This window comes from Ceratotherium simum, chromosome 8 (assembly GCF_057802395.1).
Source record: "Ceratotherium simum simum isolate JZ-2026a chromosome 8, ASM5780239v1, whole genome shotgun sequence".
Classification (NCBI taxonomy): Eukaryota; Metazoa; Chordata; class Mammalia; order Perissodactyla; family Rhinocerotidae; genus Ceratotherium; species Ceratotherium simum.
Genome location: NC_141907.1, coordinates 32,471,198 through 32,484,025, shown reverse-complemented (window position 1 = coordinate 32,484,025; position 12,828 = coordinate 32,471,198). Strand labels below are relative to the sequence as shown.

General features: G+C 37.9%; 1 protein-coding gene across 4 annotated transcripts in view; it reads right to left on the bottom strand.

Annotated features, from left to right (window-relative positions):
- The window catches only part of WDR19 (WD repeat domain 19), a 103,134-nt gene that overhangs the window by 23,560 nt on the left and 66,746 nt on the right, over positions 1-12,828 (bottom strand). For all 4 annotated transcript variants that reach the window (XM_087434201.1, XM_087434202.1, XM_087434200.1 and 1 more), the window contains 6 exons: positions 12,704-12,786; positions 12,144-12,227; positions 10,538-10,684; positions 10,089-10,213; positions 8,047-8,159; positions 6,488-6,556 (listed from right to left, as the gene is read on the bottom strand). In XM_087434201.1, the coding sequence (XP_087290327.1) occupies positions 6,488-6,556; positions 8,047-8,159; positions 10,089-10,213; positions 10,538-10,684; positions 12,144-12,227; positions 12,704-12,786 (621 nt within the window). The remainder of the gene's footprint in view (positions 1-6,487; positions 6,557-8,046; positions 8,160-10,088; positions 10,214-10,537; positions 10,685-12,143; positions 12,228-12,703; positions 12,787-12,828) is intronic.

Genomic DNA, 12,828 nt, shown 5'->3' with positions numbered 1-12,828 from the left:
CAGAATTTCTACACACATCACTGCCTGGGCAGTTGTCAGTGCAAGAAAGCTAAGCTTTTACAAATATGTTGCCTCTGCTCTTGCCACCGCTATAAGGAAAAGAAATGACGGAGCTCATCTTGATGGCTCTTGTGGATGGCTATGAGTGAATACGCCAGTACGGAGAGACAGCTAAAGCAAGGGCTCTGCAGTCAGCCTGCCGGAGGCCAAAGATCACCTGTGTGATCTTGAGCAGGTTACTCTTGGGACCTCAATGAGGATAAAAATAATACCTAGCTCACAGAATTATTGTAAGGATTAAATAAGTTAATACACATAAAGGGCTTGGACTGGTGCTAGGCAGATAGTGTTGCCAGATACAGCAAATAAAAATAAGGACTCCCAGTTAAACTTGAATTTCAGAGAGTTGAGCACACCAGAAATGTTAGGATAGATGGAAAGGGCAGCCCACAGGAGGAACAGATGTGGCCAGTCAGAATTAAAATTAAAAGAAGAGTGGAGACAGAATGCTGAGGAACACTTACATTTAAGGGGTAGAAGAGCCAGTGAAGAAGGCTGAGAAGGGGCCATGTGAGAAGTAATTGGAGAACCAGAAGAAGCGGTGTTCCAAGGGAGTAAAAATTTCAAGAAAGATGTAGTATGATAGTGTAAAATGATGCCACAACATGGAGAAGGGTGAAGGCTGAGAAGAGACTTGTGTCTTTAGCAAGTAAGAGATAGTGGGGACCTTTTAGAGGTTTATGGAGTGGTGAAGGCAGCTGACTGCAAAGTGGTAAGGAAGGCCCCCAACACAGCTAACGGATACTGTACAGCCTCATCTTTCCCTTCCATATCAGGGGCTCGCCAAGTAATGATTCCCAACTAGGGGTCTATTACTACCTCCCTCCCCACAACACACACACCAAGAAGGTATTTCAGAACCTTGATGTGTAGAGAATAGAGGTGGGGTGGGTCAAGTATGAACATTTTAAAGATGTTCTCACATAACTAAGGCGGACGCCTTCTGGTTGAGAATCAGCATATGAAAATGCACAGGTTGTGAGAAAATGCAAGTCACAAGTAAAGGTGATTTTTTTTCAGGGAAGGGAATCTCCAGGTAGAAAGGAAAGAAAGGAATGGAGGACTGGGAAGGAAACTTATGTCACCTATATAGTGCTTTCACTGAGCTGGGGGTCAACGTGTTCAGTTCAACAAATATTTATTGAGTGTCCACAATGTGCTGAACACTCTATAAAGATATGAATACTTGACCTCGTGGAACTATTAGTCTGGAGGGGGTCAACTGTAGCGGTAAGGAAGGTTCAGAGTACTTACGGGATTCTAAGGAGGGTGAAATTTCACCCAGAGGACAGTTCAGAAAAAGCTTCATAGGAAGTGGTGTGTGAAGTAGGTCTTGCATTTTGGGTAGGAGTTTGAAAGGCAGAGGTGCACGAGGGAGAGTGTTCTAGAGGTAGTGGACGGTGAGAGTGAAGGAACAAAGGAAGGGGAGCCCTGACCTATTCAGGAAAAAGTGGCCAGTTTAGTTGTAGCCCAAAGTACTGACCTAGAGGAGTCTAATAGGCAATTTGGTTGGAAAGAAGACTTAGGTATTAGTCCTAGCTCTATTACTTTCTATTTAGGTGTCTTTAGGTTAGCCCTATCACCTTCTGGGACCTGTTTCCTCATTAGTAAAATGGAGGTTAGACTGGATCACCTCCAGGGATATCTAAGATTCTGTAATCCATGAAGAATAGCTTGGGAACAAATTGTGAGGCAATGGGGAGCCACTAAAGGTTTTGTAGCTAGAGAATAAAATGATTCAAAACTAGACTTTAGAAAAATCATCCAGTGGTGAAGTTCAGAATGAACTTGTCTAAATGAAGTAATCCCAGTAATGGTTAACAAATACAAATATGTTGGTTTTATATGACCTTAATAAAATTTAACAAAATACATAGCACAACTGGAGGTAGATACTGTGGGATTAAAAAATACCAATAAAAGGAGAGAAATTTGATAGCTGCAAGGGACTTCTATAATTTTGTCTGATTTGATTTATTCCTTCAACTCTTCTGAGAAATGCTCCTATCTCCATTTCAACTATAGGGTTCTAGTGGGACTTCCACGTCTTAGAGGACTCCATCTCCATGCCCATAAGCTTTGTCTAGGGGTGGGAATTTGACCTAATTTGCCCAGGCATGATATTTCATCCTGTGGCCACCAGTTGACTGATCCTGGAATGGACACCTGAACTAACCAAATCAGACCCCTTCTGGATTTATGAATTTGGGACTAGAGTCCCAGTCTATCTTTGGTAGGAAAGTGGGAGATTCACTTTCAGGAGCTGCTGGCAGTCTTGATTCTGGCTTCCTGGAGGAAGTAGGTCTTAGCAAATGTTGTGCTTATGTAGAGAAAAGCAGAGAATAAGAGACTATTTTTATAATAGCCTTTTGTGAATGGCCAGAGAATAATTTCCACTCTTTAATAATTCCCCTGCAGCTTCAAATTCAGATGATTTTAGAAAACTAATACTAATTTTTATATCACAATAAAAATGTCAACACTCTTACTGAAAAGGCTTAAAAATAGTGATGAACTCCATAGCAGTGAATATTCCTAGCAACCAAATTATGGTCTCCAAATAACATTTCTTACTAAAAGGAACTGGAACTCCTTAGAGAAATGTCTGAGTCCAGGACTGGGGCAAGAAATGGAATCTGTAATATCTTGGTGTACCTGAGGGCAAGGAAGCTATCAAAGATTAATAGGATTGTGTTAAAAGGAAATAATAGTCCATGTAAAAGGACAATTTGGGAATCAAAAATAATATCAACTGCAATAGATTGAAATATATCAAATATGCTAAAAATCTATGAGTTCTAATGATATTAAAAACAAAAGTATGTCACCAGTCACTTTTGGAGGATGTCAGGGAACCAACTCATTATTCTGAAAACTAGTAAACAAAGGGGGAATAAAATCAAGTATTTACCCTACTTTTCCTTTTCAGGGTAACCAAATAGCTGATGTGGAATTCAAAAGGAATGACAAAATTACTATATCACCATTTTGCAACTGCTAATAAAATAACAGATCTAAGTAATGAACATTAATGGCTGCTGAAATCACTAGGTGAAAGGTTGACTGGAAACTTTACAATGGATGGATCAGGCTGACTACACCTACACCCAATAATCAATCTTAACATGATAAAAAGAGAGACAATAAAAAATTATGGGCTGTTACGGACTGAATGTTTATGTCCCCCTCAAATTCGTATGTTGAAACCCTAACCCCCAATGTGATGGTATGTGGAGATGGGGCCTTTGGGAGGAAATTAGGGTTATATTAGGTCATGAGGTTGGGGCCTCATGGTGGGATTGGTGGTTTTATGAAAAGAGGAAGTGAGAGAGATCTCTCCCTCTCTCCTCGTCTGCAAGCACTGAGGAAAGGCCACGTGAGGACACAGCGAGAAGGTGGTCATCTGCAAGCCAAGAAGAGAGCCCTCACCAGGAATCAAATTGGCTGGCTCCTTGATCTTAGACTTCTCCGCCTCCAGAACTGTGAGAAAAAAATTTCTGTTGTTTAAGCTACCCAGTCTGTAATATTTTGTTATGGCAGCCTGAGGTGACTAAGACATGAGCCTACTGGTGTGATGAAAGAGGAAGTATATGGCATATTCTATGAGTTTTTCCAAAAATATAAAACCTATGTCTAATCAAGTATCTAGATTTAATTAGTAGTTAGTGGGAAATACAGGAGGTAGAGAAACAAGTTAAATTATACCACAAAGATGCAATCAGCTAAATCTAAATGTCAGAAATTCCTCGGTACAAACAACTTGTTTTCTTGACAAATAAATGGCAAAGGGGTGAAATAACAGGAGAGAGGGGTGAGGGAAGAGGGGAGTGGGAGAGCAGAAAGAGGAAAAAGGAGAAGAGAAGAGGAGATGGAGGGAGGGAGAGAGAGAGAGATTAAAAGAGACTTAAGGGCACATATAAACTAAATCCACTTTAAGGACCTTGTTTGGATAGGATGTGAATTAACCAGCTGTGAAAAAGCATTTCTGCAACAGTTAAGGAAATTTGAACTCTAACTAGATGTTTGACAATATCAAGAGATTATTGTTGGAGAAACTGGAACCCCCAAATATATTGCTGTTGGGAATGTAAAATGGTGTAGCTGCTTTGGGAAATAGTTGGGCAATTCCTCAAAATGTTAAACATAGAGTTAATGTATAGCCCAGCAATTCTACTCCTAGGTATATATTCAAGAGAAATGAAAACACATGTCCACACAAAAATCTGTACCCAAATGTTAACAGCAGTATTATTCATAATAGCCCTAAAGTGGAAACAACCCAATGTCTATCAACTGATGAATGGATAAATACAATGTATATAGTCATACATAGGAATATTATTCAGCCATAAAAAGGAATAAAGTACTGATACATGCTACAATATGGATGAATTTTGAAAGTATTATGCTAAATGAAAGAAGCCAGACACAAAAAGTCACATGTTGTATGGTTCCATTTAAATGAAATGTCTAGAATATGCAAATCCATAGAGACAGAAAGTAGATTATAATATATAATACATATAATATAGTAATTAAGATAGTGTGGTATTGGTACAGGATAGACAAGTCAATGGAAGAGAATAAAGAATCCAAAACCAGACTCACACATATATGGTCATTTCATCTATGACAAATGCTCCACGGTAATTCAGTGGGAAAGGATAGTCTTTTGATAAATGGTGCTGGGTCAACTGGATATCCATATGGAAAAGAGAGATTCTTGACTCCTACTTCACACTATACACAAAAGTTAATTCAAGATGGGCGTAGGCCTAAATAAGAGAGCTAAAACAATCAAATCTCTGGAAGAAAACATAAGAGAAATATCTTCATGACCATGGGAGAGGCAAAGATTTCTTAAATAGGACTAAAAAGCACTAACCATAAAAGAAAAGACTCATAAGGTGCACTTTATTAAAACTTAAGAATTCTTTTCATCAAGATACCACTAGAGAATAAAAAGACAAGCCACAGCTTGAGAGATTTTCATAATACATCTATCTGATGAAAAGACTTGTATCCAGAATATATAATAAAGTCCTACAAATCAGTAAGAATAAGATGAGATGATACAATTAAACATTAGAAAAAAGATTTGAACAGCACTTCACAAAACAGGATATTCAAATGGCCAATAAACATACGATAAGGTGCTCAATATCAATTGTCTTTAGAAAAATGAATTAAAACTATAATGAGAAACCACTACACATCTATTAGAATAGTTATAATGAAATAGACTGATAAGTATTGGTAAGATGAGGAGCAGCTAAATTCTGTTACATTGCTGGTAGAGAGCAAATTGGTACAACTACTTTGAAAAAAATGTTTGGCAGTACCTACTATTGCTAAAAATATGTATACCCTATGACCTAATAATTCTACTCTTGGATATATACCCAATAAAACTGAGTGCTTATGGTGGCCGGCCTGGTGATGCAAGTGGTTAAGTGAGTGTGCTCCATTGCAGCGGCCCAGAGTTCACAGATTCAGATCCTGGGCGTGCACCGATGCACTGCTTGTCAAGCCATACTGTGGCGGCGTCCCATATAAAGTAGAGGAGGATGGGCACAGATGTTAGCTCAGGGCCAATCTTCCTCAGCGAAAAAAAAAAGAGGAGGATTGGCATCGGATGTTAGCTCAGGGCTGATCTTCCTCACACACAAAAAAACCAAAACTGAGTGCTTATGTCCACCAAAAGACATGAACAGCTTTATGGCAACTTTATTCATAATAAACCCAAACTGGAGACAACCCAAATGTCCATTTACAGAATAATGGGTAAATAAATAGTGGTACAGTCATATAGTGGAATACTACGCAGCAATGAATAAGAACCAACTATTGCTACATGCAATAACACAGAAGCATTTGTAGACTTAACATTGACTGAAAGAAACTGGACACAAAAGAGTACATAACGTATAATTCCATTAAAATGGAAGTCATAAACAGGTAAAACCAATCAATAAGGATAGAAGTTAGAATTGTGGTTACCCGTGGTGAGGTGCACTGACTGGAAGGTAACATGAATGAGCCTTCTGGGGAGCTGGAAATCCTCTATATCTTGATCTGGGTGGGGGTTACACAGGTGTACGTAAATTAATTGAGTTGTATACTTAGGATTTGTGCACTCGACTGTTTTCAAGTTACAACTAAAAGAAAATCCAAAAGTTCTTATCTTTTAGAGATAGAATTTTGTATCCACAAATGAAATGATTTGTTTTAAAATAATACAGGGAAAGAGGGTGGGGGTATGAATAAAATAAGACTGGCCGTGTGTTGATAGCTGTTGAAGTGAGATGATGGGTACACGGGAGTTTGTTTTACTCTTTGGTCTACTTTTGTATATGTTTGGAAATTTCTTCAAAAAGTTTTAACAAATACTGGCATTCTCAAAAGCTTCATTACAGAGTTTACTTACAGTTTCAATTGCCATTTCTATCGCCGCATTATCTTCTGAGCTTGGACATTTCAGGAAGTGTTTAAGTGCCTGAAATGAGAATTGTATGGCAATTAAAAATTTTCAGACTGCTTTCGCGTTGGGAAAAACAAAGCTTTCACATACGCAAAGTAATTCCAGTTTGTGACAGTACCTTCATCTCAACCAGGAGCTTTCATGGTGCTAGGTCTTAAAATATATACTTTAAAAGGCTGAGTGTAATTTAAAAAGTGGAAGGATCCAGTTAACCCTCTGAAGAATCTAGTTCTGATTTCTGATGAAATGAAAGTGAAAAAATGTGCCCTCTTTAAGTAGGAAGATTTAATTATTTTCATTCATTTATTCAATCAATAAATATTTACTGACAACCTGCTACAATACGTATGCGACTGTGCTGGATGCTATGGAGACTACCAGGAAGGACATGATACGGCCCCCCCTTTTGTATTATGTACAATCTAATCGGGGAGATCTGTGTGATGTGATGATAATAGAAGGAATCAATGATTTTAAGTCATAATTATCTAATTCCTGAACACCATAGCACCACACCTATGAAGAAATTTAAGGTTATAAAAGTTTAAAAGACAAATGGGCAGTATAGCCAAGTGGTTCTATAGGTGCTCTGATTAAGAAAAGATGATTAATCATGGGGATAATCCCGAAGGTATCACAGAAGAAGAAGGACTTGAACAGGTAGGTGGGGGAGAGGGCAGAGAAGAATCTAGATGGAGGACACTGATGGGAAAAGGCTAGTGGAAGCATAGGATTCTTCAATGGAAATCGCTAGATGCCACATTGGGAAGTTCAGGCTGGTTGGTCAAATTGTGGAAATTCTCTTGAGTGCCAGCAAAGGAGTCTGGACTTAGTATCTAAGAGGCTAGAAACAGCATATTGGTGGCTTGAAGGCTGATTCACACGTAGACACGTTTCTTTGGCCAGTGAGGTATTATACAAATACCTGGGCCCATATTTTAAAATAGAGAGACTCAGCCTTCTGTTTCTCATGAAAAATCATATGATCTGGCACTACTGGGCCCAAACTCCTGAATGGCAATTTTCTGGAGGTGAGCAGCAGCTGTTCCCTTCAAAGAAAACAGGTGCTATCCAGCAGTCACCGCCCTGTCACACAGTGAACGCGCAGCTTTACCCCGCAGCTTCACTTAGTTATGTCCCTTGCTTGAACGTGCAACCTCTGCTTTTCAGGGCTCTTTAGCACGGAAAGTGGGTACCATCTGGGGAACAAAACGAAGGATGAGTTATGGGGAGAGAAAGTAAAAACAGGAAAAATAGGAAAATACTGCAATAATCTAAGTGAGGTGACCCGGGTTTGGATTAAGTTGATGGAAGTTAGAATAAAAAGAGAGAGATGTGAGAGACATTATGAAGGAAGAATGTGATTGGGTGTGGAAGAGAGGGGAAGATTTTAAAGTTGACTTTGAGATTTCAAATCTGAGTGTCTGGGAGCATGAGATATTTTTAAATATTTCCTATAATCATTCCAGTGGAGTCCAATGTGTGTTTTCTTGGCAAATACTAACTCGTGAATATTGGCCACACAGCAAGAAGAATTTTCCAGCTTGAAAATGTCTTTTTTCTCCTTCAAAATATAAGGCAATGCTTTGATAGTCTTCATTAGTAGTGTCTTCAGAACCTACAACAGAAGTTCATTGAGTAAAACATCTTAGTAAAACTTATTTTTAGGTTAGCAATAAAAGGTAAACAAGATCTTAAAAACAGGTGATCTAAAAATAGGGGATTAAAAACTTTTAATGGCAAATATCAATGTTATTATCAGTGCCTGTTTCATCACAAAACACATTCATCATAATTACCCCACATATCAACTCCCTCTTCTTTTCACTCTAAACAAGAATCAGGAGAGGAAATTATGAGGCTCTGTGAGACTCTAGGTTATGGTTTGACATTACTCTTAGTGACTTTATCATTCTTTATGAGTCTCAATCACATTTCCTAAAACAACAGGAACAACTATGACTATAATCTCAACCATGATTTGCCTAGAGTTTCAAAACAATCAGAAGCAAAAATACACATGTAATCTACCTCCCTTTCTCAGCAATGCCTGCTTTAAACAATAGTCTGTACGTATTTGTCAGACAAGTAAGGAAGATGATAGTCAAATGGCCAACAGATGTACTATTTTTCTTTTGGTTTGAGGCTTAAATATATTAAGCACAGAGGCAGAGGACCTCAGAGCTGCGGGAGTTCCAGTCATCGTTTACATTTCCCCATGGGAGATGGAGGCTCAGCAGGGTACCCAAGTGTCAAGACAGCCCTGTGCCTCCAGCCCCAGGCAGATATGGAGTTTATGAGAGAAGTCGGTAAAGAAAGGTGGAGAGAAGTGTGTGTTTTGTTTTGGGGGTGGGAGGGTGTGTGTGTGGGTGTGTATACGATACAGGATAAGCCACATCCTCAGGAAATTAGAAAAACTGAAATGCTTTAGCGCAATGGTGACTTGTAATGTCAGTACAGAAATGTCATCTGCCAAGTTAAACATCAGTAATTCTAATGTTGCTTTTATCTGTACTTCTTTTTCTTAACTATTTATTTTCTCTAATTATCCCCATGACTTCCTAAGATATTAGAAGATGCTTTTACCTATTTTTTCCCTTGAAGAGTGAAACAAAAATTGTCTCATGAATCTTATTATCAATTCTTATGGGCATTTTGTGAATTTTAAAAAACAAAATAACACAAAGGACAAATATTTTATGATTCCACTTATATGAGGTACCATAACTGGTCAATTCATAGAGACAGAAAGGAGAACAGTAGTTACCAGGGGTTGAGGGGAAAGTGGAGTTGTTGTTTAATGGATACCGAGTTTTAGTTTAGGATGAGGAAAAAGTTCTGGAGATATAGTGGTGATGGTTGCACAACAATGTGAATGTACTTAATGCAACCAAACTGTACACTTAAAAACAGTTAAAATGGTAAATTTATGTCATCTATATTTTACCACACACACACAAAAAAGCAAAGCAAAACACCACCACAAATAAAGGCCCACAAAATGAAAATCTGATAGTTATTTCAGTAGTTCCTGAGAATAATTACAAATATGGGAGGAGAAGCTATAAGCAGGTGTTCTCAGAATATAAATTTCTCTTCTGGACTTTCAAAATCTTTAAAGACCATATCTTGTGTATATCACTCTTCTTCAAAGTAATCATATACTCTTAATGTGTAACTCAATTTTAAAAATTTATGAAAACATTTACTTTTTAAAATATCATTCTCCATGTCCTATCACCTTTATTTTGGAAACTTGCTTTACCACTGGTTGATCAATAGCAGGATTTGGGAAATCTGGCCTCTCTTGGAATTCACCCAGAAAACCTTAATTTTTGAAAATGGTCTTATAATTCCATCTCACCTTTAAGGTGATAGTAGGGATCCTGAAATCTGACAAATAACATATAGATATGTGTGTGTCTACGTCTAAATGGTGTGTGCGTATGTGCTTGACGGTTACCAATCTGACCATTAGATCATAAGAGTCAAACTGTTTCTATGATAAAAATCTTTAAGATAAATTAAGGAAAATAATGATATTTACCAATAATGTCTGCATATATTTCCATCTTGTTGTGTTGCTGAGCCAGTGTGAAAGCTTCATTATTACATTTGGACATAACGAGAAACTGGATGGCAGACCCATAGTCACCTAACTGTAGAAAAAACCTAAAACAACGTACTTTAATTAGCTTGACTCATTTAAAATAAGTTTGTCATTTACAAAATAAAATCTTTTTCAACCATGAGAAACCATTTAAAAACAAAAATATATTAGGTGAGCTGCAGTTCTATACTACATGCTTATATTTGAAAAATATACTCTCATACACTGACCACAACAAACAGCCTTTGAATTTAAACACAGACCTAATAAAAAAAAAACAGAAAAAAAAATATTCCATTTGAATGTATTTATTTGGTAAGGGGAAGTGGGGGCTTTCTTTTAGTGCTAGTTTTTGGAAGTCCAAAAATATTAATGCATTATGTTACCTGGCTACCATTTTGGCTCCATCCAGAGACTGGGTCTCTCTGACAATACTGACGGCCTTTTCGGGATTGTTGAGATGATCCAGATAGATGCGGATTACACTGTTCCATTGTTTTGCATTCTCATAAGCCACAACAGCGTCTTTATATCTATAAGAAATACTTAGTTCAGACAAACTTTCTTAACACTGTCACATTTGGGAGAAAAATGTCAATAAACGTTTGGGACACTGTTCTCTTTTATTGATGGTGGTTGCTTCTTTTTCTTGAATTTCATTGTCTTTCTAAATTTTATTTATTTATTTTTTCCCCCAAAGCCCCAGTAGATAGTTGAATGTCGTAGTGGCACAGCCTTCTAGTTGCTGTATGTGGGACGCGGCCTCAGCATGGCCGGAGAAGCGGTGCGTCGCTGCATGCCCGGGATCCGAACCCGGGCCGCCAGCAGCGGAGCGCACGCACCCAACCGCCAAGCCACGGGGCCGGCCCTTCATTGTCTTTCAACAGAAAGAATACCAGGAACCATCTCACTAAAATGTTCTTTTCAGGGGTTTGATAAACTAACAGTAAAATACCAATATTGAATTGTGTTTCTCATCTGAACTATATATATATATAATTTTTTACATTTTACTGTTTTTTTTGAGTAGGAAGATTATTATAGTAACCTAGGCTTATTTTAGAAAACATAGAAAATACAGAATTTTTCACTAATCACAGATACAGCTTAACAGTGACATACAAAATCTTTGTGTGTCGACCTCTAGATGGAGCTCAAGACTTCTCTTCAGTCTCCACTAGCTCTCTAGCTCTTTCCATTTCAACAAGGCATTGAGTGTATATCTCTATTTCCCAAGGTTACTTTTCTAAAAGTGGAGGGTATTAACCTTCAAAAATCTCTTAATACATATTGCCAAATAACTTTCTAAAGGCTTTAAAATTTATCTTCCATCAGTCACGTATAATAAGTGCATTTTGACAGTATGGTCATTAGTTTAAAATAAATCCCAATATGATAGGTTAAAACGATATACTACTGCTTTAATTAATTACTATTAGTGAGGCAGAACTCGTTCACGTTTGCATGAAATACAATTTCATAATTGTATTTCCTCCTCTGGGACTCCTCCTTGTCTTGAGCCCATTTCCTCCTAGCACCTTTGAGTTTCTTGCATTAAGTTGCAGGAGATCTTTGTCTATTTAGGATATTAACTGTCCACTGCTATATTTTCATGTTTTGTGACTCATACGGTGCAGCCCTAGGTGTGGAATTCATGTTTATTCACTTTTCTTTTCCTCTGCATCAGTAAATTATCCTCCTTCATAGAATGACTATCGCTTAACTTCATTTTCATGCCATATTATATCAAAATTTCAACTTCTAGTATTTAACCCTCAAACAAAAAGAGATAGTAGTCTTTATCTGAATACATAAAGGATTGATTGAGGTATACAAAGTATGAGGAAAATTTAATAGTCTGGCACTTCAGGCCAGGCGAGGGCTAAACATGTTTTCTATCTTTCTCAGCTCTGCCTTTCTTAGAGGGTTGCAAATATCGATAGTTAATTTATAAAACATTAAATCTGTATAAATTTGAGAAATTGTACAAACCTTCCATCTGCTTCCTTCGCTTTGGCATACTGCAAGTGGATCTTTGGAGAAGAAACGTGAGGCAGAAGCTCACCAACTTTTGCCCTAGAAAGGTAGGTTTAGGAGAATATCAACACTAGAGTCACTCCAAAAGTAGCTTCCTACAATCAAAGGTTAGTTTGTAGGATTCAAAAACAGTTATCACGATCTTTCTAAAATCTTGGCTCCTATAGGTAAAGGCAGATTTAATGGCTTTTTCTCGCGATCCCCCACCACCAGCCCACCCTCTGTGGCAAAATGAAGGTTAGTTCGTTAAGTCTTTGGGGGCAATAGGGCTTTTTTTCCCCCAGTAATTTATCCCTTTCAGGATGTCCCCATACCAAACCAATAGAATGTGCTGTTCTTTGGAAAAAGAACTACTGATATGAACTCATATAAGAAAAGAAAAAGGACGTGGAAGGAAGGCCCAGACGGGCGGGACAGGATGTACAGGCAGGAGAAGCAGCAAGGAAACAAGCACGGAGGCCAGCGGGCCCATTCGTTTCCATGGCGGCTCACAACAAATTTTAGCAAATTCTTACCAGTTCTTACAGCGGATGTAAACAGACGCTGCTTTGTCATAATAGAGACCTTTTTCATACAGTTGGGCTGCTTCTGAAAATTGCTAAAACAATATGAGATTATTAAAATACTAACTTTATTATAT